Source organism: Ciconia boyciana, chromosome 22, assembly GCF_034638445.1.
Source record: "Ciconia boyciana chromosome 22, ASM3463844v1, whole genome shotgun sequence".
Lineage (NCBI taxonomy): Eukaryota > Metazoa > Chordata > Aves > Ciconiiformes > Ciconiidae > Ciconia > Ciconia boyciana.
This window is the reverse complement of record NC_132955.1, coordinates 2470551-2494812: the sequence shown is the minus strand read 5'-3', so window position 1 is coordinate 2494812 and position 24262 is coordinate 2470551. Positions and strand designations below refer to the sequence as shown.

Sequence of the window (24262 nt, the reverse complement as noted above, 5' to 3'; positions counted from 1 at the left end):
AGCCCACGCACGGTGCCCCGGAGCTCTGCTCTGTCCCGTGGTACCCGCTGTGATGCCACCGGGGCATGGCGGGGGCGCGGAGGGCTGGCAGCCCACAATAAAGCCATTTTCCTCTCCCTGTTTGGCTGCTCCAGACTTTGTTGTGGGTCTGGAGCTGGAGCGGGGTGCGGGCAGTGGCCCCTCGCCTCCAGCCCCATCTCGGAGCATCCCCAGAGCCCTCTGGTCCAGGCCCATCCCAGCCCATGACTGAGGATTAACCCAGCGCATCCTCCTCCTCCTCCTCCTCCTCCTCCCGCACTTGGCTGAAGGGCCACTAGATGGTGGTAGGTACCTGCTGACTGCAGCCTTCCCGGGGAGGGTGCCCAAATCCCCTGGGCTGCACCGGAGCAGCCCCCCGGCACCCACCAACCCTCGGCCGGCAGCGGCTGTGGTGCTTGGTGCCGAAGCAGCAGCATCGCCCGCAGGGTGAGCCCAGGCATCGGCCGAACGGCTGCTCTGAAGCAGAAGCTGTGCAGATGTTTGGAAGCCGGGCACAACCAGGGGGACCCCGTGGGACCCCGGAGGCATGCGGGGGGCTGCGGGGATGCAGCCGAACCCATCCCGACGCCTGCCGCCTCGCCAGGCTCCCATACACGGCCTCGCTTCCACTGGCGAAGGCACCTCCCTACCGGGCACATCTTTGGTGTGGAGGGTGGGTTTGGGATGCCCAGAGCTCAGCTTGGCAGGGCACAAGCTCGTCTCAAATCCCTCCGGTGTTCCCAACCTGCTCTTCCAGCCCTGGCTCTCCGCAGCGTGCGTGACCCTGAGCAGCCGTGGGAGCCCGTGCTGGGGCGGCTGCGCCCAGAGAGAGAAACGCTCCCTCTGCTCTGCCCCTCGGCGTGATGCTCAGCCCTCCTGCCCTGTCTCCATTTCCCCATCTGTGAGCATCTCGCCCAGGACCAGGTCGTATCCATCTCTCCATCATCATTCCTGGGAGCCCTCTGGCATCCTGGCAGGGAGGAACCGATGCTTTTGCTCCGGTGCAAAAAGGACCAGGGCTTGGGTCTGACCGGACGCATCTGCCCCAGCCCTATGGACGGGAAATGGCCTGGCCGTTTGCACCCCGTTACCACCCCCGATGCTCAAGCACCAGGAGGCCTCATCCTGCCCCAGATCAGTGGACTTGCCCAGGACACCAGAGCTGAGACCTTCACGCTGTGCTTAAGGAAACGGGATAGGAGAGGGAGATGGGAGCAGGATACTTTGGCCAAGCACAGGCTGCTCCAGAGCAGGACCCCCCCGTCGCGGCACGCTGTGGGGGGGAGGGGGGGGGGGGAAGCACCACAGTTTGTTTGCCCAGACTTGAGAGACAGCCTTCCTGGGGGGCGGGGGGGGGGTGAGGATGCGCTGTCTGGAGAGCCTGGCCCGCTTCCAAGCAGCGAGGCTGTTTTTCTGGCAGGCAGTGAAGAGGAGAGAGACGTGCCAGGCTGCGAGGGCACGGGGAGGGGGCCGAGCTGTCCTCGCCTGCTCCGGGTGGGGAAGGTTACCTTGAACAGCTCTGCTTGCCCACTGTGTCCCTGACCCCACACAGGTGACGGCTCCGTGCCCAGAGCTGGCTCACCGGCTGCCGTAACCCCCCCCGGTATGGCACTGGCCTGCAGCCATCGGGCCACCGAGGGGCTGAGCCAGCCCCATGGGTGGCAGAGGAAACTGTCACACCCCCCACCCCCACCCCAGGGCCATTGCCTCCAGCCTCTTCTGTAGCAAAGCAGCCCTGCACCGTGCCCCCCAGGCAGGACCCCCATCCCCAGGGACTCTCTGCAGCCCTGGGCACACAGATGCTCTGCTCCCCACGAGCAGGAGCAGGGCTGCTTCCCCACCCACAGCCGGGTCTGCCTCTGAGTCACTGTTTTCCCGACAGCTTTGCAAAGCTGATCAACACCACTAAAAATAATTTCTGCCTGGCTCTGAAACGCAGCCAGCAGCGGGGCTGCAGCCTTGAGGAGGAAGGATGGGCACCGCAGGGCCCTGCGAGGAGGCAGGAGAGGGGACGCAGCCCTCGCTCCAGCGGCCCCACGGGCACGGCTGAGCCCCACGGGCTGCTCCTTCCAAATCTGCCTTCAGAGGGAAGCCCCGGGGCCAGCTGGCTCCTGGCAAGGCGTCAAGCGAGGGATGCAGCAGTGCCAGGCCAAGCTCACGCTGTAAACCGTGCTGGGAGACCGCAGGGAGCAGGATACAGCCCCGGCTGAGGGCACGTTGCCTGCATGAGGCTGCGCCCAGGCAAAGGCCACGTGTGGGCGAGGGCACGCGTGGGTGCAGGAGCAGGTCCATGGGCACAGCTGGCCTCACAGCTGCGCCATTTGGAACCGCACGCTCATGAATATGGATGAATATGCATGAGGGGGGGCAGCCAATGGCAGCGGCGCTCCGGCGCACCAGCAGCTGCCAGCCTTCGCAATGAACTTCTCCTGACATTTTGGCTGTGCCTCGATAGGTTTTCTAACCCTCCCTCCCCCTCCTCGATGTGTCCTGGCCCCCGCGTGGGGCCAAGACCCCCCCCCACACACACAGCCAGGCCCGGCACTGCAAAACTCGCTTCGGGGCCAAGGTGGAACCCCTCAGCCCTGCCAGCACCCGCTGCCACCACCCGTGCATCGGGGACCTCTCTGCTGCCCAGGACAGGGTCAGCCCCGATGGTTGCAGCAGCTCCAGCCCCATGGTGAGAGGCGCAGTAACCCCCTCTTTTCCCCAAAGCCATCTATCTGCAATTAGCTCGGCCTCAGCTCAGCTCCCTCCGCCCACGCGGCGAGGACAGACATTGCCAGCAACCAGCAAGTCTCTTCTACTTCATTTTATTTCAAGGCAGAGCACGTCAGCTCTGCCTTCACCAGTGCTGAGGGTGGGAGGAAAAGGTGCAGGAGAGCACAGGGAGAGGCATCAAGAGTAGCCAGAGCCCAAGCGCTGCCGGATACCGATGCCGAGGCAGCTACATGCTCCTTCTTTCCAAGCAAACTAGATCCTGGCTGTGAGGCCCCCCCGTTCCCCCCTGCGCATGGCAATTGGTGTGCGAGGAAGGAGCCCATCTGAAAGGGGCATCCCCTCAAAAGGGCAGGAGAGACAAACTGCCCCCCCTTCTACCTCCCCACCGACTCGTTCCCCTGCCCCATGCTCCCGGGGGGGAAGCTCATCTCTGTTCGTCCCAGCTGCAGGCAACCTGCGGGGCGAGCTGTGCCAGGAGGCCCCAGGTGTGGATGTGGTATCTGCACCCCACTTGTGGGCTCCCGGCTCCACGCAGCTGAGACCACCCTCCCCAGGAGCTGCACAGCGCGGCCATTACCGGGGAAATGCAGCCTCCCCTGCCTGCAGCACGGAGGGGAACACGGGGAGCTAAACTGAAGAGGCCCGCTGGGCAGTGGCCAGCCGCTGCTCCCAGCCTGCAGCTCCACCAAGGAAAGCCTTCCTCCGTCGTGCTGGACGCGAGCCAGCGTATCCCACCCTGGCCCGGGCCAGGGACATGCCAAGAACAGAGAGCCTCGCTGCCACTGCCACCTAACTAAGCCCTGCTACTGCTCCAGTCAGAGAGCAAAGGCCATGGGAACAACAAACACAGGTTTCACTAACCACTAGATCTCTTCTCCAAAGAGAAGAGCGATACAAACACGCTGCCTGGGACACCAAGGACAGTCAAGAGTCAGCAGGGAGAGAGCATGTGAGCCCTGGACACCGCAGAGCCCAGGACAAGGCCGTGTTCCCAGTACAGCCCCAGTCCCGCCATCCTGGACATCCCTCTGGCTCAGCAGCAGTTCCTCTTCCAGCGAGGGCTGCAGGTCCCAGGGCAGGCGAGGTGGCTAGAGCCATTTACTGCGTCTCACGACGTCCGCCCAAGGGCTCAGCTGGCTCATCCGGACTGTCCGAGTGGGCGTCATCCATGCCGAAGTCACTCCAGTGCGGGAAGGTCTCTAGGCAGCTCGGACCCTGCGGGCTTCCCAGGCCGGCACAGCTGGCAAGAGAGAACAGGTCAGAGCAGAGAAGGGATCCGGGGAAGATGCAGGACCCGAGGTGCCTGCGTGTCCCCAAGTCAACTGCTGCCTCCTTGGCACAACCCCTTCTGCACAGCAAAGGCTGCTTCCCCTCTGCGCAGCCCCACCGCAGCCCTCAGCTTCCAGCCAGCTCAGCCACAGAAGAAGCAGCCGCTCACACCTGCACTCAAGCCCGGAAAGGGGGGAGAATGCCACCAGCAAGAGGCAGACGGTGCTGGCAGCCGAGAGGGATGCACGAAGCCACACTGCCTGGGTACCTACCCATTAGCCTGGGCTGCTGCGCTCCCTCAAACCCCTTCCCTAAACCAGAAGGGCTCTATTTAAAAACGGGTCTCTCGCTGGAGTCCAGACACCTCTTTCTTCGTGCTATTTGAAAACCAAGATGAAGAAACACGGGCACTGGCTGGTGCAGAAGGCCAGACACGGCCTCCTGCTTATCAGGTAAATACCTCATTTGAGGGGCAGGGGGACGCAGAGCATCTCTGCCAGGCACAGCGGGCTGCCAGCGAGCACAGCCAGGGACCCCGCGCCTGCCACAGGCCTCAAGCATGCAGGTGATGTCCGTGCTTGTTCAGCTTCTTGCAGGGAGCTGCAGCAGTGGCAGAGTGAGGATGTCCTCCTCTCCCACCAGGTCAAGCTGCCTCCCCGGGTGCAGAAAACCCTCGGCTGGCTGCAGCAGGGGCAGCCACCCCACGGGGAGATGCCCGATTAATGCCCCAGCATGCAGCAAGCACTCTGAAGCTCTGATGGGCATGAGGAATGGCAGAACCCACTCACGCTGCGAGAATGAAGGCAAGGCACACAGAAAGCCTGAGCTTTGAAAGCCTCCAAAGGCTCCTCACTCCCCAGAGATTAAGGGAGGAAAGCAGCCAAAGACCTCTGTAAATCTCAGCTTAAGTTCTTCTGAGTGACTCGAGCTGTTTTCAGCTAAGCCTTGGCCACGGCCAGGACAGGTCACCCTCCCAGGCAGCCTGGAGGGCAGTACAGGAGACTGCTGGTGACAGCCCAAAGCGTCCAGCTCCGCCTGACCCCCGGGAATCCTGCCCATTCAGTGTGCGGGTGTGGGGAACACGTGCTCAACTTCATTCCCTCAAATGACAGTAGCAAAGATGGGACAGGGAAATTCAAAAACATTCAGCGGTCTCTAGAAAGCCTGGCAGCTCCTCTTATTTCACAGCAGAGGCTGTTTGCTACTGGTGAAAGTCCCTTGCACAGGCACCAACCATTTCAAATCAGGCTGTAGCCAGACCCACAGCTGCAAGCACTGACAAGGGGAGGTGCAGACAGCAAGTCACCAGCTGCCTCAGAGCACTGCCAGTAGCCAGGCCTGCTCCAGCCAGCACAGAGCAGCTCCAGGCACAGCAAGGGAGCTGGGGGCTGCCCCGCTGGTGGCACCCCCAGGCCCGTCCTTCCCTGCCTGCGTTACCTGCCGTGCAGGTCCCCTCCCGGCAGCAGCGCAGGGCGGCTCTCTTCCTCCTGCACCCAGCCGCAGTTGGACATGGCGTAGTGCAGGATAGCTTCTGTCACCGTCTGCGAGCCCTGGCCTTGCACGCACGCTTCTATCTCGGGTATCGAGAGCTGGCTCTGCAGGAAAAGGTGCAGCCGGCTGTCGGAGAGGAGGACGACGTTTTGCACAACCCTGTGCACAGAGAGAGGAGGGTGAGTGAGGCAGGCAGCCAGGAGCACAGAGCACGCTGAGCCCTGCCCCACCAACAGCCCATGTGCCCCACGCCACCAGGGTGACCATCGACAGCTCTGCTGCCTCCTCGCAGCCAGCATCTTCTAAACAAGACTGGAGCAGCGCATCCTCTCCCTCCATGCAGCCCTCACAAACGCTCTACTCACTTCTCCAGGAACTGCTGCAGCCCCTGTCGACGCTTCTCGATGAATTCATCCGTGCTGCCCACGAAGAAGGTGGATTTTCCGGGCAGCTCTGGGACAGGCCTGCAGGCACAGAGCAGAGGCAGCAGTTCAAGGGTCAGATCACCCCAGTGCCAGAGCAAGGGGACACAGGGGCATCGGTGACAGCAGCAGCCAGGACCCTGCTTTGTGCAGAGCTGGATCCCAGGAGCTCAGGTATCCTGTGTTTGTGTCTGGGGTTTCTATCCACATCTGTCCTGAGTTCACGTGGGTCCCCCAGGGCAATGGGAAACGGTGTCTGGCTGCAGGAGGGGGAAAGGAGGGAGAACAAGGCATGCTTACACCAAGCCAGCATTCTTCTGGAGCTGCCTCCTCAGCCACACGAATTCACGGTACCGGCGCCGCACACATGAGGTCTTGGCAGTAAAGGCCTTGCTGTTGGTCTGCAAAAAAAAAACCCACCATGGAAGTAATCCACCGATTGAGGGGCAGCAAGGCAGAGGAGGGCAGGATCTCGCCTGCACAGACCCCTGAGCTCAGTGACTAAGGGATCCCCTCGAAGCACTGGGCTTTGGGGAGCGTTGAGGGAGCTGAAAGTGCCTAGAAAACCTGAGCAGGCTCCAGGGGAGAAGTCAGGTCTCAGACCCACACGGGGATAGCGCAGAAGGAAGGATGGGCTGCTGAGCGTTCCCCCTTCATGGCTCCTTCCATCCCCGCTCAGCACAGCCAGGCATGGCCGGACAACTCCGCTCAGGAGCCTCACGTACGGCCCGACCGAGCTCTGCAGCTCACCCCTCTCCCTCAGCCACAACTCACATGGAGGAATATTTTGTAATCCACATAGGAGTTCCAGGAACCTTCGTTCTGCACCCGGGGGTCCTGAACACGCACCGTGGTCAGCTCCTACGACACAAACACTGCTGAGCGCGGGGAGGCAGTGCTTACCATCCCACGCCAGCGTCACCCCCTTCGCAGGGCTCAGGGGGGCTCCCGGGGACAAGTACCCACGGCCACACTGGTTTGTCTGGCCGTCCTGCCCCAGGGGCAGCTCAGACACCTCCAGCCTTTCCCATCCCTGTCACCAGCTGCCCCTCAGCTCTGCCCCATGGACCTTGCCCAGCGTTCAGCACCTCTCACCCCTCGACACAGCGCTCAGCCAAGACCACCCGCTCCAGCGCTGCCAAACCCCAGCCAGGAACAGACAAAACCCACATCAGAAAGGGTCTTACTTCCTCTCGGTTCTCCAACATCCTAGAGCCAGAGCCCAGCGGGAAACATCTGTACAGAAAAAAAAGGATTTAGTAAGACAAGACCAACACATCAGGGTCTCCCATGTACTCCGCATCCCCCCAGGCACCTCACACCTCTGTCCCACCCAGCAGGCACCTCTCCAGCCCCCGTGTCCGCACTCAGCTGCCCTCCCTGATCCTCTCTCCCTCAGTCACCACGAAATAAAGAGGATGCATTCAAATCCAGCAGCCCACAGGGGACAGAGCATCCAGCATTAATGTGCTCCTGAGGCAACGTTGGGCTCTCACTGGGGTGTGCTGGAGAGTGCGCTGTGACCAGAGCCGGAGCCTGCAGCACCTCTTTCCTCCACGGCTCGTCTTCAGGTCACCCCTGCCCACAGAAGGGCACTGGGATCCTGCAACCTTCAAAAAAATCCCTGGATCACAGACAGAAGTGAGCAGGGCTCCCAGCTCGGATGGGCTGTAACCACCCGAGGATGGGATGGGGCAGCCAGCTGCTCCTGCTGAGCTGCCTGCCCTCCTCTCCCACAGCACGTCCCTGCTCCCGGGCAGATAACAGGGTCTGTGGGAGAGCCGGACACAGCTCTGGGAGAGCTTTTCCCCCCAGCGTGACTCCCATTAGCCAGGAACAGCCTCCTCGTTGCACAGCACCAAGACCCCAAGTCCTCAGTTTGCTCCTGCAGAGCCAGAACTGGCAACGCAGGAGGGAAACAGGGTGGAAGAGTCCGGCGCACTCCCCGCACAGGCAGGTTTGCGCTGATATGCCAGGGGAGCCGGTTCGGCTGGGGAGGAGAAAACCCTGCTTTTATCACAGTTTCCTTCCCCTACAGGCTTCCCTCTCCCCTTGCTGCCTGCCCAGCACAGGCTCAGGTGGGCCATCCGAGCAGGGGAAGCAGCCAGCCCACACCAGGACCCTCGTGCCCCTCACCAGAGGAAACCTGCTTTTCTCCTGCGTAGATGAGACTCGTTCCCCAGCTGCCACCTCAGTAAGTCTCCCGTTAGCACCAGACGCAGATACGCCGTTTCTCTCTGGCTCTTTCACAAGTCACCTGAATAAGCAGCAAACTCGCTACCAGATTTCTCCACCCGTCTAGGTGTCGCGTCTGCATTGCAACCGTTCTCACTTGCACCCCCCCTGAACTTGCACCCCCTTTCCCCTTCTCCCAGCGGGAGCCGGGGGGCCGACAAAGGCTGGTGAAGCCTTTGGGGAGCCGCAGAGGTGCCTGGTGCCCCCCGTGCTGCCCAGCTTTCCTGGCTCAGCTGCGCCGTGAGCTGCTCGCACGTTCCCATCACACCAGCCGCTTCCTCTGCTACATCCCTCCAGCGCTCCCAGCTCCTGCTGAACCGTGTCAGCTAATTTGCTGCACCATTACGTGCTCCAGCAGTAATTCCTGTTCTGCAACAACACCATGAGCACAGTGCCAGGGCCTGGAGGAGGCGGGGGGGTATGACAACAGAGAAATAACCCCCCCACACCCCATAAATACACAGTCCAGCCGGTGAAACCCCTCCGAGACAGAGTTCCCCCCCTCGCAGATGCACTGTGCAGACACAGACCAGGAGTACTCGTCAGGGGGAGCTGGAAGACCAAGCGTGTCCCGTGTCCTGGTTTCACCTCCTCTGTGGGACTGTTTGCAAGAGGTTTTGGAGTCCCTGGGACGAGCCGGCAGCTCAGGACTTCGCCTGTCACAGCCCAGGCTCCCGAGGGACGCGGCTGCCTGACTGCGGAGGTGAAGCAACCCTTCACCTGTTCCCCATTCCTGGAGTCTTGCCTTTTAGGCCATGAGAGCTGCCAAGCGCCAGGCAGCGCTGGAAACCCAGCCTTTATTTATACGCTCAGATGTGAAGCAAAGCTCTTCTGAAGACTGAGCTAATTTTAGCTGGGACAAGGGGAGGGGTTGAGCTACAAAACACGCTTTGAAAATCTGGCTCCACCGGTTTGCAGGTACTTTCTGCAAGACTTCAGCCATCCGATTCCACCCGGAGAGCACAGAAAGCGTTAATAACAGCGGAGAAGAGTTTCGGGATAGACAGAAAGAGACCCAGGCCCGCTCCGAGATGTCTCTGAGTAATTGAACCCTTGCTGGACTTGGGTCAGGCTGCTGCTGTTTCCAATTTGAGCTGTAAGGGGGAGGGCAAGGGGAACCTACAAAAAAAAAAAAAAAAAAACAAACCCCTACGCTTCAGTGCACGTGATTCTTTCCCTGGGGAAGGAGGGGAGCGAAGGAGCCAAATGTGACATGAGTCACTTTGCTCAGCATGGTAATGGGGGAGCTCCGATCCTCCCCCGTGCTGGGGGCTCCCAGCCAGAACCAGTTCAGCAGCAGAACTTGACCATTATGTTCCCTGGCCTCCCCAGGGGACACTGCCGCCGTCCCGTTGCTTTTAAAGCTCCTTGCTCTGCATAACAGCCCTGCCTAGATTAAAAATGCAGGAGGGAGAAGAGAGAGACTCAGAAATTGCCTAATGGAACAGCGGAGGGTTGCCAGGAAGAGGAATTTAATTTCCCAGCTACTGAAAGGGTGCTCCAAGGAGCAGAGAGACCCGGGGGGCGGAAGATGGCTCTCTGCAGTCAGCGAGGAGGTGGACAGGCTGCGGGGAAAACTGAGATCAGAGAGTCCGAGCGCTCACGTCTTTCCCTATACTTTCATCCAGAGTTGTACCAAGAAACGCATAATCTTATTTACGCTTTATTTGGAGTTAATTGATCTTAACTTGATAAATCAACTTAAACCCAATGGAGAAGGCAGCTCTGAGTTAGCTTTAAACAGTTACACCAAATCCTCTTTCAGGGCTTTTGCTTAAAGCCTCAGTTTAAGGGGCCCTGGGATACGTGGTTTGGGTTTGGTTTAATCTTCCTCCAATTTGCATTTCAGTGTTTGCAGGGCTCACGCTTTCAATGTCTTCTAGCTAGAAGGCCGCGAGAGGTGAAAGCCACACAGAAATGCCCCACATCCACGCTCCAGGGAATGCCCCACATCCACGACTTTCACCTGCCCTGGACAGGGCAGTCTGGGTGTTTAACGAGCCCCAGACACAGTCCAAGCCCAGGTGGATTGCCTCCCCCAGCCCTGTACTCACACTGCTGACAGACAAAGTGCTAGTTTTTATCTCTTGCTTGCTATCTTTTATCTTCCTTGCTGGCTCAGACGCATCCTTAGCAGCAGCCTCTACCCCTCCGTAACAGCAGGACCTGCATCAAAGACTCTTTCCTAACCAGCACACACCAGTGATAGTTTAGTCCAGCTCGGAGCTGCCTCCCCCCACCTCCGTTCCCGACCCAGCTCCGGGCTGGCCGAGGCTTCTCGTCCATCCCGCAGGCACAGCACTGCTCCAGGCGACTTCCAGCCAGACAAGAGCCTCTGAGTTTGGAGAAAAGCCTCACAGCAGAGTTCCACGGCAGGGAAAGAGGGAACAAGTCCCGTTTGTTTCTGCTTGTCACGCTCGGACAGAGCTGCCCACCGGGGATACCGGAGAGGATTTTCTGAGGTTGCTTTCTGGGAAGGAGAGGGCTCCCCATCCAGACAGACGCCCCAAATCGGGACCCCCTCGGTCCACCGCTGCCCACTGGAAGGGGATGGCCCCAGCCAGCCCAACGCCACGGCACATCAACACAAGAACCGGGCGCTTGACCGCACTAACGTCAACTCCCTCCGGCGGCAGCGGCCCCGGCCAAGCCGCCCCCGAGCTCAGCAGCACCGGGCGGGGGCTGGGGCTGGGCCCCGGCGCCGCTCTGCCCGCTCCACGGCTCCGGCCCGGCCCCGCAGCGCAGCCGGCCCCGCTCTCGGGGCTCGATGCCGCTGTAAGGCGGCTGGTCCGGTCACCGCGGCCTCGGCCCAGCCCCGCCGGGAGAGGCCGCGGCAGGGGGGCGAGACCCAGCCCCGCAGCCCCGGGCCCTGCCCTGCCCTGCCCCGCCGCCGCCCCAGGATCCCCCGGCCAGGGCTGGGCGCTGCCTGCCGCGGATCCCCAGCCCCGCCGCCGGCCGGGCCTCGCACCGAGCGGGCCCGGGCCTGGCCCCACCGGGCCCCTCCCTCAGGGCCCCCTCACCTCCTCCCGTAGGCCGTGGCCCCTTTAAGCGGCGCAGCGGCGCGGCGGCCTTATAGCGAGGGCGGTGCTTCCCCTTCCGGCGCGGGGCGTGCTGGGAGTTGTAGTCCGTCCCTCAGGTAGCGGGGCGCGGCCCGGGCCCTTCGGCTGCGGGCGGCCTCCCCGAGGGGCCCGGCCCGCGCCACGCCGCGGTGAGCTCCCCACCGGGGCGGTGCGCCTAGACCTAACCGGAAAGGCCGCGCCGGGGTGGGCGAGCGGCAGCAGCGGAGCGGGGGCCTACGGCTCCCGGTGTACCGCGGCGGCGAGTGGACTACGCGTCCCAGTGTGCCCCGCGGTGGCGGACTACGACTCCCAAGGCGCCCCGCGGCGGGCGGGCGGGCGCGGGTCGCGGCGCAGGCGCAGTACGCGCGGCGGGTACTGGGGCTGGCCGGGCTCTTTTGTTCGAGGGAGGCGGACGGAGAGCGGCCAGGCCCGCGGCGCCACCCGACCCGCCCCGCCCGCCCGGCCCCGCGCCCCGCAGGCCCCTTCCCCTCGGCAACCGTTGGCGGGGCTGTGCAAGGTGAGCGGGGGCCGCGGGCGGGCCGGGGGGGTGTGGGGCGGGGGGTGCGGAGGGGTGAGGGGGCTGAGGGGGAGGGCGGGGGCGTCGGGGGTGTGTGTGGGGAGCGATGGTGGGGAGGAACTGGGTGTTACAGGGTGGGGTGGGGGGGGGGGGGGCTGCTGCGGGAGATGGTGTTTAGGGCGGTGAGACGGCGGTTGTGGGGGGTGGGATGCTGGGGGCTGGGGGAGTGTAGGGAGGTAAGGGGTTAGTGGAGGGGGTGGGATGCTGGGGGAGGGGTTAGCGGGGAGAGGTGTTTTGGGGTGCTAGGAGAGGGGTGTTAGTGGAGGGGGTGTTTGGGGCGCTGGGAGAAGCGTTAGCGGGGGTTGGGGGTGCTGGCAGGGCCGTGCCCCCTCAAAGGGGCCGCGGGGGGGAAGCCGGGTCTCGGAGTGAGGAGGGGCTGGGCCGGGGACAAAGCTGGGCCCGGAGGGTCCTTCGGGGAGAGGAAGAGGTGGGGGAGGCCCTGAGGGCTGGGGCGGAGGGTAGGGGGTGCCTTTGGAGAGAGGAGAAGGATGTGTCTTGGGGTGCTGGGGGAGGCTGGGCGCTGGGAGGGGGCCGGTGCGTGAGGAGAGAACAAGGGGCTGCCGCGGGGTCTGGGGAAACGGGGGGGTCTGGGCTGGGGTGGGGGTTACGGGGTGAAAGCGTCTTTTGGGAGAGGAGAGGCTGGAGCGGGGTTCCTGCTCTGGGGGGGCAGGCGGCATTTGGGTGGGATGGTGCTTTAAGAACCGCTGGTGGAGCCCCTGGGGTGAGGAGAAGGGGAGGGAGGTGTTCCCAGGGGGGAGAGCTTCAGGGAAAGGGGGTGGCTGGGGGAGGAGGGGGATTCAGGCCGCTCTGGGAGCGGGGAGGGGACGAGTGTCAACTTTTGGCGGGGAGAATGAGCGGGAAGCTGCTCAACAGGCTGCGGGAGGGCAGGGAGCGGGATGGCAGCCGATCCCGGGGGGCCAGGGGGAGGAGAGCTGCTGGGGAACGAACTGGGGGGACGTGGGGCCTTGGGGCTGGGGGAGAGCTCCCCTGCGGAGAGCTCGGCGTGGGGCTGGCAGGAGGTGGAAAAGGGGGTTGTGGCTGGCCGGCTGGAAGCAGGGATGTGCTGGGGAAGGAGAGGGGGAGATGCAGCAGGAGCTGTGTTTGGGTCGAGTCCCTGCTCACCCGCAGCGTGGTGGGTGTCGGGGCAGCTCCCCAGCGGGGCTGGCTTTCTCCGGCTCCTTTGCTTTGGAGGAGGTTTGGGAGCTGGGGGAGCTGAGCTATGCTTGGGATGGGAGTTGTAAAGCATTTGGTGGAAGAGCAGGACTTCTGGCAAGGGAAGGTGTCGGAGCTGAAATGGGATTTATATCTCCGGACAAGGAAGCAGCGAAGCTTTGCCGAGGAAGCGGCAGATGTGGAGCTGCCCTGGGTGCGCAGGGGCTGGCCGAGAGGGTGGCAGCGGGGTTTGGCTCAGGGTTGTGCTGTGAAGCTGACCCACTCCCATGCAGCACGGAGGAGGAGGTGGCAGGGGCTGGAAATGGCCTGAATTTGGGTGGGGAGCGTCAGGGACGGGGGGCTGAGCGTGAGGATCCCAGAGATGGGGCAGTGCTCTTGGCGTGGGGGTTGATCAGTTTGGAAGCAGCAAGCACATATGTTGCCCCTATAAAACTGAGAGATCAAAGTATAAAAGGGCTTTCTGGCTGAATAATTACAGGCTCTATCTGTGAAAGATTTTATTAACTTAAAAAAATAATAATAATCCCTTGTGCATTTGAGAGAGGAAGGTGTTTGCGATGGGTATGTTTGGAGTCAACAGTCCCCGTTGGGTTTGTGACCCGGGCACGGTTTCCTATTAATGCTTGAGACCCCGGTAGTGAAAATGATGAGAAACAGATGTGGCTGCTCCAACCCCGCTGCCCAACGCCAGTGAAATGCAAAAATAACCAGGTGAAGGGCCTGTGAGCACCGGCAGGCAGCTCTTGGGCGCGGGGCTGCTGGGGGAAATGCCCCCGGATGCGGTCGCTCTGTCCCTAGGGATGAAGGCTGGCAGGGGAAGGTGCCGTAGGGGCTGGGGTTGCTGATGAAGAGGGAGGTGGTGCAGCGTCGGGGGCACTGGAAAGCTGGAAATCCCGCAGCACTTGGGGCAATGTTTTCTAGTCTTTATACAAAAGGGAAAAGAAGAATGCAAATCCCTGCTCTGATTCCATGAGTGCTTATCTGATCTAGAGGAGTTCAAAAGTTGTGTCTGCCGTCACATTACAAAATTCCTGTCTGCGTGACGGGATTTCTTACCTCAGGTTCTCTTTTTTCAGCAGGGAGGTAATGTTCCTACTGTTGCGTGTGTGTTTCTCTTAAATCCAGAGGTGCATTCTCTCATGGGTTGTGAATTTAACTGGAAATGATGTGGCTGAGCTTGAAGGTTGTGGCTTTTCTTTAGTTTGGTCTCTGCTCAAAGGCTTGAGCTTTCACTCAAACTTTCCAGAAATGTTTTCTGCTGTTTTCAGGTTCTGGAGAGTGGAAGACTTAACATGCTTGTTCCCACTTCAAAAGAAAGATGCCTGCTGCCTTTCCCTGGCGCGCGTGGAATAAACTTGGCGTGCTCATAAGTCTTTAAAGAGATGAGTGATCCCAGCCAAGTTTGAGAAAGGCAGGAGGAGGAAATGTTTTAAGTTTAAAACTCATTAAAGCTGAGCTGAACTGTTAATCCTTTAAGATGCAGCTAATGGAACTAGTCTGTACTCAAATTAAACCTCTGGGTCTCCACATTTTTCTTCTTAGGCTGGTCTTCCTTTCCTTTGTTAAACTCTTCTACTGAAAAGATTAGCACCAGGCATCACGGAAAGGTATTAGGCAGAGCTTCACAATCTTCCGAAGAGAGCGTCCCAGCCAGCAGGACTGAGTGTACTTGTGTTTGTCTGATAGTGGTTTCACTACCTGGATGCAGATTTCCAGGAGATCTCATGAGACCAGCATCTGCTTCGCTCAGATTTACTGCAATGATGTGCTGTCAGCTCTAGCTGTCTTCTGTCTGCTCCCGCTGCCCCAATAACGCAGGCTTTTGTCCACACCTTCGTGCTGGGCCTCTTTCTTCATGGCCTTTTACCAGAGTTTGAATTCTTTTCGAGTGGCTTAGGTGTGTCCTGGATCCTTTTCCTCTTAGCTGCAGACCAAGAAGTTATTCTTTCGGTCTCTCTCTGTTCTGCTTTCCTCCTCACAAAGGATTTCAGCTTTGCCTGGAGTGTTAGGTAAGAAGCAGCAAATGAAAATGGAAAGATTTGGCATAGGCCCATCCTGAATTTTGTCTCAATCATATTTTTCAGTATAAGCCAACTTTTTTCACACCTTAAGCGTAGAAAATTGAAGATGTATTTAGGAAACGTGAACTACTAATGTGATCTCACTTGGGCAGGAGTCACTTAGCCCCAAATTCTATAGACATGAGCAGTCTCCTCAGAAATGTAATAGGAATTGTCTGCCTTCCCCCAAAATGCCCAGGCAAAATGAAATGGCTTCGTTCTGCCCCTCTGTGTGCGTGAAATGTGTTTATTTGAAAGCTCTGGAGATGGGGAGCAGAGCACGGGGTAAGTCTTCTCTGCGATGCCCTTCCAAGTAGATGAGGATGGTTCAACCTCTCCCCCTTCCTCCAGAGACCAGAAACCAGCCAGTGCTTTGAGTGGCTGTGGGTTGTTTTTAATAACTAAAATTGGAGGCTTTGGATGTTCCCAGTCGCAGAAGGCTGAAATCTTTGTCGAGCACTCTGTTCCACGGAGGCATTCCTGACGAGGAGGAAGAGGGTGTGGGGAGCAGCTCGGATGCTTCGCAGATAAAGCCACTCGCTGAGTTTGTACCCCCCGGGGGGGCTGAAGTCCCTTTCTCACACTCGAGCTGCGTTTTTGACTGCAGTGCAGCGAGAGGCCTGTGCAGCAGCTTGTCTCTGTGCTGCTGGCTCCAACACTAAAAGCTGTACCATGTCTAGCAGCAGATGCTGTGAACTGCGGCTTGGCCTCATCCGCCCCGAGCACCTTTCTGGCTTGCAGGCTCTTGAGGCAAAACCAGACGTTGTCCCTGCCGCAGGGATGAATGCCGAGGGGATGGCTTGTCAGCCGGCAGCTGGGTGCCAGCCCCGTGCCTGCATGGGAGCAGACATCTTGAGAACCCACAGAGGCAGAGCAGGTCTGTGCAAGGGGGTGACACTGGTGCTCTGGTGTAAATGCCTGTAGCAGAAACAGGGAAATGTCTGCTGAAAGGCCCCGAGCGACTGGGGACTTGGGAGAGGTTGCTGCCTGCCGTACACTTTAGATATGGTTGCTGTAGCCCTTTGCATTGGTATATTTGTCCCTCCCCTTGGCAAGCTCTTTCTCAAAGTGCTCCTGGCCTTGGATTTGCATCTTCTCTGCCCAGCGCTTACCACAAAACATGATGGATCTGCAATCTTGCATTGCTCTGTTGCCTCTCTCTTTTTTCCCTTTCCACACCTACCTGTCCTACACACCATCTCTAGTTTTAGCAACTCCCCTCTGAGCTCGTCTTGGCCAGACTCTACCGTTAGACTCTTTGATCCAGTTGCCTTCCTAAGAAGCTGCTCAAGTGGCCCGGCGATCCACCTGAGCATCCTTAGGTGCCTTAAAAACAAGTCCATCTCCAAGCAATAACCACAGTGCTTTCAAATAAAATCCTTTCAGCTGCAGCTGAACAGAAGTCCCTGCTGAGAGAGGGGAAGCCCGAGATCTCGCCCCTCCAGGCATCTCAGAGTTTATTTGCTGGTTGTAGTCAGAGCTGCGACAGCACCTTCTTGGGAATCTCCTCTGCCGTGGCGTGCTTGGCTCTGGCCCCCTTCTCCGGCGGCCATGCGGTGCCAGAGGAGGAGGATGGAGGGGAGGAAGGCTGTCCTGCGCGGGAGGAAGGAACTGCTTGAAGAATTCCAGAGTGAAACGCGATCTCTCGGCTTCCTGCTGCAGCGCTGGCTCCTGCTCGGGGATTAGATGCTGGCGGTGGGTCGGAGGCTTTACATTGTTGTATTGCACACCAGCTGAGGCGGTGCCAGGCAGCCTGGCCTCCTCCTCTGCGAGTCCGCAGGCGACCGGGAGCCTTGCTGCTTCGGGTTTGCCTCTGTCTGGCGTCTGATTAAAGATGCTGTCGGTGTATTTCAAACCCAGGAGTTGAGGAGGGAAAAGCCTGTCTGATGCATGTTCTTGTACGGCTCCGTTTTAGTGGGCTGTTTCCAGGTGGGTGGTTTTTTCCAAACCCCCACTGAATAGGGCAATAAAACTTCATCCTTGGGGGGCTGGGTGTCCTCTGGCATTGAATAAAGGATCCATGGGGGAAGCACTGCCTGTCTGTGGGAATATCCCTACCACCACCTCAGCTACTGGTCTGTACAGGGCAGGGAACTTCTCACTTCATTTAACACTTAGAGGGGGTTTAGTTTTCACCTTTGGCGGACACTGGAGCTCTGCAAGCACAGCACAGCGTGCGCAGTAGCAGAACAAGCTCTTCCCTTGTCCCTGTCTGCTCTGCAGCATCTTCAGGTGCTGACCCCTCTTCTGAGACCACCAGTTAAAAGAAGGGCAGGGGAGATGTCTAGTGCTAAACACAAGTGGAAGGAGAAAGAGGCTTGTGATGCGGAGCCTGGGCTCTGGGACCCCCCCCAGCTTGCTCGGTGACCACCAAACACCCCAAAATGGTAGCAGCCACTTTGGCCTGGCTTTTATTGCCAGTCCTCTGCCTGGTTCATGAGCAGCCCCAACTCTGGGTGCCGCGGCGGGGGGAAGGCGTTCGTTCCTCCTTCTACCCCGACATTGCCATCAATGAGGAGGCTGTGGTCGCCTTGTGGCTGGTGCGTGCAGGGATGGGGTGTAACGGGAAGACGTCTGTCTGCCAGCAAGCACGGCCGGAGGCTGAGAGCCCTGCGGAGCGAGAGCCTGGGCACTGGCACAGCTCGTATGCCGAGGTCAGGTTGAAAGCAGCAGTGCAATAGCGGGGTCCAAAGTATAAACACGTTGGTCCAGCGCCTGCCAAGCAGGGAAGTGCTGCTTTCTCCCTCTGCGCTCTTCCGTGCTCCTCGGCTGCCCTCAAGCCCTGTCTGTGAGATAGCAGCAGAGACGGGGTGGTCTGGAGCATGCCAGCTCGGCTCTGCTCCCTCCCGTCCTCTCTGCTGTGGCTTCTGCTGGTCTGAACTGGTGGTACGTCTTTTGAGCTTTGTGGGGCTTGTTTTTAAGCCTTCTCCTTTGAACGATACTCTAATGGCAGCTGCTCAGCTCAGCAGCATCTTGTGCACAAGGGAGCTCATCCAGATGTACTCTGAGAGCTGAGACTGCTGCTGAACTCTGACATCTCCTTCAGCCAGTGTAAATCTGCAGGATTTTTGTTTTGCCGTATAAACCAGCCCCAGTTTGCATAGATTTTGCCAGCTGAAATTTATTCTACGTGATTCAAGATAACCTGAGTGCCAAGTTTCCGGGCAGGTAATGTTTGACCTGCTTGCCAGTCATTTTGCTTGGCAGAAAATACATATTTTACTGGAAAAAAAAAAAAAAAAAGAGAAGTTGTGTTCCTCAGTGCTTAGGCTGTGAAAGCTCCCTGGGCAGCTGTTCAGCAGGGTGGGGTTTTGGGAGGCTGAGGTACAGAGTTGGTTTCAGGCGGTCTGGGTCCTGTTGCCAGCTTTGCCAGTGGCTCTCCGTGATGGTGTAGCTGCTTATCAGAGATAACAGATGGGGAGACTTGGAACCTCCTGACCCTTTGGTCAGTCTAAATCAGTGCAACTTGTTCAGAGCGCTTGGCTGGCTGCGCAGATTTCTTTGGAGCAGAGGCTGACGATGAGGTACCAGAGGCCTCTCTATTTTTCTTGAACCTAAGGAAAAAACCCTTCCCGCATGAGCAGATGCTTCGTTGGTGTCTCCCCTCGCGGGGCTGTGCAGTGGCTCAGGATCTTGTCTGTCGGGCTGGGATCTGCCGATGTAACTGGTACCAGCCAAGAAGTGGCTGGAGAGCATTTGCAAGGACCGGGGGTGTTTTTAGCAGAACCACTTGCCGCAGGGCCACGGACGAGGTGGACGGCCATCCCCGGCAGCAGCAGAGAGAGACTCTGACCCTGGATCTGCCCGGCTGCGGTGCTCTTACTGGTCCGAGCTGGGTTTCAGCAGGGAAGCAGGGCCTCTCTGTGGTTTTTGGCTCTCTGAGGTGTTTCGTTTCAGCCTGGGGGAAGCGCCCGGCGTGTTGGCAGGGCTGCTCCTCCTCTGCAGTCCCCCCGCGCGAGTGGAAAGTGGAGAGCTGCGCCGAGGGCCGCCCCATCACTTGTTACTGCGGCGGTAGCCTTGGGCTGCGTGCTGCGGCGATTACGGCAGGTAGCCTTGGGCTGTGTCGGGCCAGAGAGTTCTCCTAGCTTTGCATCACTTCTGCCACTTCCCAGCAAGCACTGGATATATATGCAGGAATTTTTGACTGTCTAAACAGCTCTGGAAGATAAGGAAAAAAAAAAAAATCTGGGTTGGTGAGTTAGATAAATATCCCGGAGTGCACATCCATGAACCAGCAAAGAAATGAACATGGGGAGCTCGGCATCAGGGACTGTGACTTGTATTTAACTTGGATTAACTATTTATTAACTTTTAGTTAATATCAGCAGTGCGTGCTCTCCCTCCTGCTGCTGTACAGCTCTGGAAATGCTTTCTGCAGCTCAAGGCAGGGTCAAACTAAGCTGAAGGGCAGGTCAGCGAGGTGAGGAAAGGGGAGAGAACAGGTTGAGGGGGGAAAAGGGACTCGGCAGAGGAAGGACAAGGTGGGGAGCAGCTGATGTAGGGTGCTGCTTCGTTCCTGGAGGTCGGTGGGCAACACATGGGAGCAGCGAGGCTGAGACATGGTGTGCTGAAAACAGGGACAAAGTATGGGTGGAATCAGGCAGAGTCCTGATGGAATTGGTGAAATAAGGTGCTGGGGAGACAAAAAGGCCAAAGCTGTGTGTCAGAAAGGCATCGTGTAAATGCAGCAGCTCCTGCTGGAGATCCCTGTTTGCCTTTTCAGCTGGCAGGACCATCCTTGCCCATCCCTTCGTGTGTTACCTACTTTGTATGTGCCTGTTTTCTCCCAAGCAGCGTTCCTGCCCTGTGCTTTGCCTCTGTGTATCCAGTATGTTTGCTGCCTGGCAAAGGCAAACTCGACCTTGACACAAACGTGTGGTTCTCTCTCCTCTTTTAGCAGCGTCGCCCGTAAGCTGAAAAACTGGCCAGCACAATGGGAAAAAAACAGAACAAGAAGAAAGTGGAAGAGGTCTTAGAGGAAGAGGAGGAGGAGTATGTGGTGGAGAAGGTCCTGGATCGGCGAGTGGTAAAGGGCAAAGTGGAATACCTGCTGAAGTGGAAAGGCTTCTCGGAGTAAGTGCCTCCCTGCCTGCTGCTGTGGGGTGGGTGCTGGGCTACTCCGATGCGAGCATCTCTTCTGCCTTTGGCTCCCGAAGCCTCTCCAGGCAGGTGGCTCAGTCTCCCTGCGCCTCTCCTTGTCTGTAAAATGGAGCTAACAGGCCAAGGGCAGCCGTAATGATAAAAACAGCGGTGCTAAATGCCTCGAGCTCTAATCAGGGCGATGAGAGCACAGCCTAGGTGAGAAAGTCCCGTTTCTGTCTTGCAAACAGGCTGTGCAGTGCCCTGGTGGGGCTTCCCGCCCTTTAACCTAGCTTGAAACAAGCAGCTGGATAAAATGAATTGCATTTCTCTCCTGAGAAAGGAAATAACTGCCCTGCCCTCTGGCATCCCTGCCTGGATCAGGGCAGGGTCCCGTTTCATGGGGTGAGGACACCCGCATCCAGACCGCTGCTTCTCTCAGCATCTCCGCGTGACCTGGTGTCCAGGACTTTTCTTGGCAGGGAAAGCTGCAGCAAGCTGCCCGTATGTAAAACTCAGCTATTGTCTTTGATTGCAGTGAAGATAACACATGGGAGCCAGAGGAGAACCTCGACTGCCCAGACCTCATTGCAGAGTTCCTTCAGTCCCAGAAAACTGCACATGAGAGCGAGAAGTCTGAGGGAAGCAAACGCAAAGCGGAGTCTGACACAGAGGATAAAGGGGAGGAGAGCAAACCAAAGAAGAAGAAGGAGGAGGTGAGGCAGGGTGGGGTTTCTGTGCTCACCTCCCTACCCCTGTGTTTGGCACGGTGTCTAGCAGCTAGAGCAGCCACGCTCCAAAACCTCAGTCAAACTGTTCTCCTGCACGGAGGGGAAAATGTTGCACTTCAATGAGACACAGCTGAAGTGCTTCTGAAAAGCTGTAGCTTTCAGAAGGAGGCATGAGCTGTTGTCTAAGCCAGGCCTCTTTGTCAATCCAGAACCAGTTCTAGCACTAAATTGAAAGGCCAGTTCTTGAACCAAAAGGGTGTGGAGCCCCAGCTTTTCCTGAAGAACCACACAAGGGGTGAAACAGGAGGCAGGGCTTGCCTGTTGCCCCTTCAAGAGGGGGAATGAGGTGGAGCAGAGAGCCTCCTGCTCGGGGTGCTCATAGCTGCCAATAAAGACTCTGCAGTCTGGTTTTCATCCCAGGAGCTGCTGAATCTTGGCCAGCACAAGAGTTTGACCATCAGGGCCTTGGAAATGGGGTCCTCTGCTTGCAGCATGAGTGGGGCACTGCGCTGTGCTGTCCCGGGTCACCTCAGTGCAGTGGGCTGTCACCAGAGTGGTCTTCTCAGTTCCCCGCTGGCCTCAGTCGTTACAGTCTGAGCATCTCATACGCAGAGCCTTTCTGAACAGCCACCGGTGTGTCCCAGTGACCAGAAACAGGGCTGTGGCTGTCACCCTGCGATGCTACAAGTGGAAACTTGTCTCTTTTCAGTCGGAGAAACCGCGAGGCTTTGCCCGGGGATTTGAGCCAGAGCGAATCATTGGTGCCACGGATTCCAGCGGGGAGCTCATGTTCCTGATGAAGTGGTGAGTGTGTCTTTGTGTCTGTCACTTCTTCACTTATTCTGTGCCAGAGAGGGAAGGACCTGCGCCTGGGGAGTCCCTGCTACCTGGCATGAAATCTCTCGCGATGGCGCTGCTGCCTGAGGTGACCCTCTGCGCTGAGGCTAACGTGGATGTGAAACGAGCAGGTAGGGCCCTTGGGATTGTGTGGCTCTTAAGGTGTCCCCCCGCAGCAGGCGCGAGCTTGGGGAGAGAGAGGGGCATGGTATCATGGCACGGGCTGCAGTTTCGGAAGGCTGCACCCAGAGGAGAGCCGTGACGATGACCGCGTCCCCTTCGGCTGTAGTGACACAGGGCTTGTCGCTGGCGCAGGTGGGAGCTAAACCAGTCAGGCATAGGCGTGGGAGCCGTTCGCTTCTGCACCGTCTCAGAAGTACCGAGTGGCTGGGGACAGGGCCGCAGCTTTGATTCGGCTTCTCTCCCCATCCCCAAAAACCCAGAGCTGAACTCATGCCTGTATTTTTCCTGGGCTCACGTGCTGCTTCTCCCTGCTCCAGAGCCACTTGGAAAGGGGTCGCTTGGATCTCCCGAGCAGCTCGGGGTCTCCGTTTACCTGCCGCTTCTTGATTTTTCTCCGGTCTCCACTTCTTCCACCTCCCCTCTGCAGCCCCCTAACTTGCACTTCTGCTCTGGCCTGTAGGAAGAACTCTGACGAGGCCGACCTGGTCCCTGCCAAGGAAGCCAACATCAAGTGCCCCCAGGTGGTCATCTCGTTCTATGAGGAGAGGTTGACATGGCATTCCTACCCCTCAGAGGACGATGACAAGAAAGAGGACAAGAACTAACCCCTGGCACCCGCTCTGGCCAGCCTTTGTATAAAGATCTGAACTGTGGGTTTGAGCAAGAGGGAGAGAACGCAGCTCTGCTCGGTTGGGAGCGTAGAGGTGGCTGGAGAAGATGCCCTTTGAAGAGACCAGTATGGTTTCTGTGCCCTGCAGCTGCTCAACTGCTTTATGCAGCTTCATGCTGTGTACAGATTCAAACCAGCCCGGCTCGATTTGGGGGGGAGGGAAGGGCAGGGGGATACCGGGGGTGTTGCGGGGGGGAATTGGGGTGTTTGTTTCAAGGCTGTCTATTTTGCAGCTTGGGGGAGAGGAAGCAAAGCCCCTTCCATGAAGGACTATCACTGGTGATGGGTGGGCTGGGGAAAGGGAGTGCAGATGGATACTGCTTATTCTTCAAAGACCATCTCAGCAACCCACAGCCTTCTTCCCAATAGTGTTAACTCTGCATTTTTACGGCGTAGCATGTGTGTAGTTCTTTTTTTTTTTTTTTTTTTCTTTTGCTATTTACTGGTGTATTGGTTTGGGGGGCTGGGGGGGAGGGATGTGGGGAAATTGGTCTCTTGTTTAATTGGGGAGGGAGGGAGATGAGGTCTGGTGACAATGTTCTAGATCATTTCCAGATCTTTTTTAGAACCTGCATTCAGAAAAGAAAAAAAAAAGGGGGGTGCGGGGAAGAGCCCAGTATTGATGACAGAACTAGGGAGACAGGGACACTGACATGAGACTGAAACTGTGAATGTCCAAATCTCTGGAGCCAAGATCCTCAAAACCCTGCGAGCAATTTTTAGGGGGGGGGCGGGGGGAGAGGGAGGTGTGAGGGGAGACTTGTGAAAATGCAAACTTGTGATTCGTATTGTCCTGAAGCAGAACTGCCAGTTACTGACACATGCATTGTATGTGGGAGGGTGGGGTGCGGGGCGGGAATGGATTTTAACCCTTTAAAAGCCTTTCTACCCTTCTTTCCGTTACAAGGTGCTATTTCTCAAAATTGGGGGGGAGAGAGAGTTCTGACTACTTGTTCCTTTTCTCACCTTAATTTGACTGTCCAGCCAGCAGTGTTGGGAGCCCTTTGGTTGTGGGAGGGAGAGGAAATCAACAGCAGCACAAAAAAAAAAATCAATTCCATATTCTCCCATAACAAGTGATTGTTTGTAGGAGGCCAGGCGTTGGTGCTGGAGCTGGATGTGTTACCCTGAATCTTCTGAGGTTTTTTTTTTTTTAATCAGATTTATTACAAATACTGAACTATTTAATGTCTGGAGTCATGAGCCCCACCAGACTCCTGGCACCTCCTTGTAGGGTGGTATGTATCTAGATTTGCATTGTACAAACCTTTTTTTAAAAGCATGTGTTTAGCTTTCTGTGAAAACGTTGTTTAAATGTAAAGTACGTGTTTGGATTTTAACTTCATACCAAGCTCTCTCAGTTTTTTGTCTCAATAAAATTTTAGATTTATAATCCTGATTTTTTTCTTCTCTACCTTGCTCCTTCCTCCAGCTCTTTGTGCATGAGATGAGTGACAAGGTATAGAGCAGGTCACGGAGGGAAGTTAGCCTGCGGTTGCGGTTCTCTCTGAGCAAGGTTAGCTCTGATGCAGCCCAGGTTAGCCCGTGGCTCCGATCTGGGTGTCAACAGCAGCAGGAGCTTTGGAGCAGCTGACAGCAGGTTCTGATTTATGTTGACTTCCATCTGGAGAAGAGAAGTGTCGTAGAGGTTAGTGTCTAGAGGCCTGAGTCGAGTCTCGCCCCTGGAGACAAGAGGACTAGCTATGATTTGGGACCTCGTTTGATGTAGCAAGATGC

The 24262-nt window shown here is 57.9% G+C and overlaps 2 protein-coding genes across 5 annotated transcripts; one reads left to right on the top strand and one right to left on the bottom strand.

Moving 5' to 3' along the window:
* Positions 1 to 2815: 2815 nt before the first annotated feature.
* SNX11 (sorting nexin 11) lies at positions 2816 to 11385 on the bottom strand. 3 transcript variants are annotated; one of them, XM_072886126.1, is made up of 7 exons: positions 11177 to 11385; positions 7109 to 7157; positions 6696 to 6782; positions 6222 to 6322; positions 5865 to 5963; positions 5446 to 5658; positions 2816 to 3979 (listed from the first exon to the last, which is right to left on the bottom strand). In XM_072886126.1, the coding sequence occupies exons 2-7, from the start codon at positions 7127 to 7129 to the stop codon at positions 3838 to 3840; spliced, it is 663 nt and encodes a 220-aa protein (XP_072742227.1). In that variant the 5' UTR covers positions 7130 to 7157; positions 11177 to 11385; the 3' UTR covers positions 2816 to 3837. The 3 variants fall into 3 exon arrangements, with proteins under 3 accessions (XP_072742227.1, XP_072742229.1, XP_072742228.1); XM_072886128.1 differs by lacking the exon at positions 11177 to 11385 and adding an exon at positions 8058 to 10196; XM_072886127.1 differs by lacking the exon at positions 11177 to 11385 and adding an exon at positions 7418 to 7966.
* A 186-nt stretch (positions 11386 to 11571) lies between these two features.
* Positions 11572 to 22699, top strand: CBX1 (chromobox 1). 2 transcript variants are annotated; one of them, XM_072886130.1, is made up of 5 exons: positions 11572 to 11732; positions 19923 to 20098; positions 20643 to 20820; positions 21545 to 21639; positions 22316 to 22699. In XM_072886130.1, exons 2-5 carry the CDS (start codon positions 19959 to 19961, stop codon positions 22458 to 22460), a joined length of 558 nt encoding a protein of 185 aa, XP_072742231.1. In that variant the 5' UTR covers positions 11572 to 11732; positions 19923 to 19958; the 3' UTR covers positions 22461 to 22699. The 2 variants fall into 2 exon arrangements, with proteins under 2 accessions (XP_072742231.1, XP_072742232.1); XM_072886131.1 differs by having other exon boundaries at positions 11583 to 11732; positions 19926 to 20098.
* The last annotated feature ends 1563 nt before the right edge of the window (positions 22700 to 24262 follow it).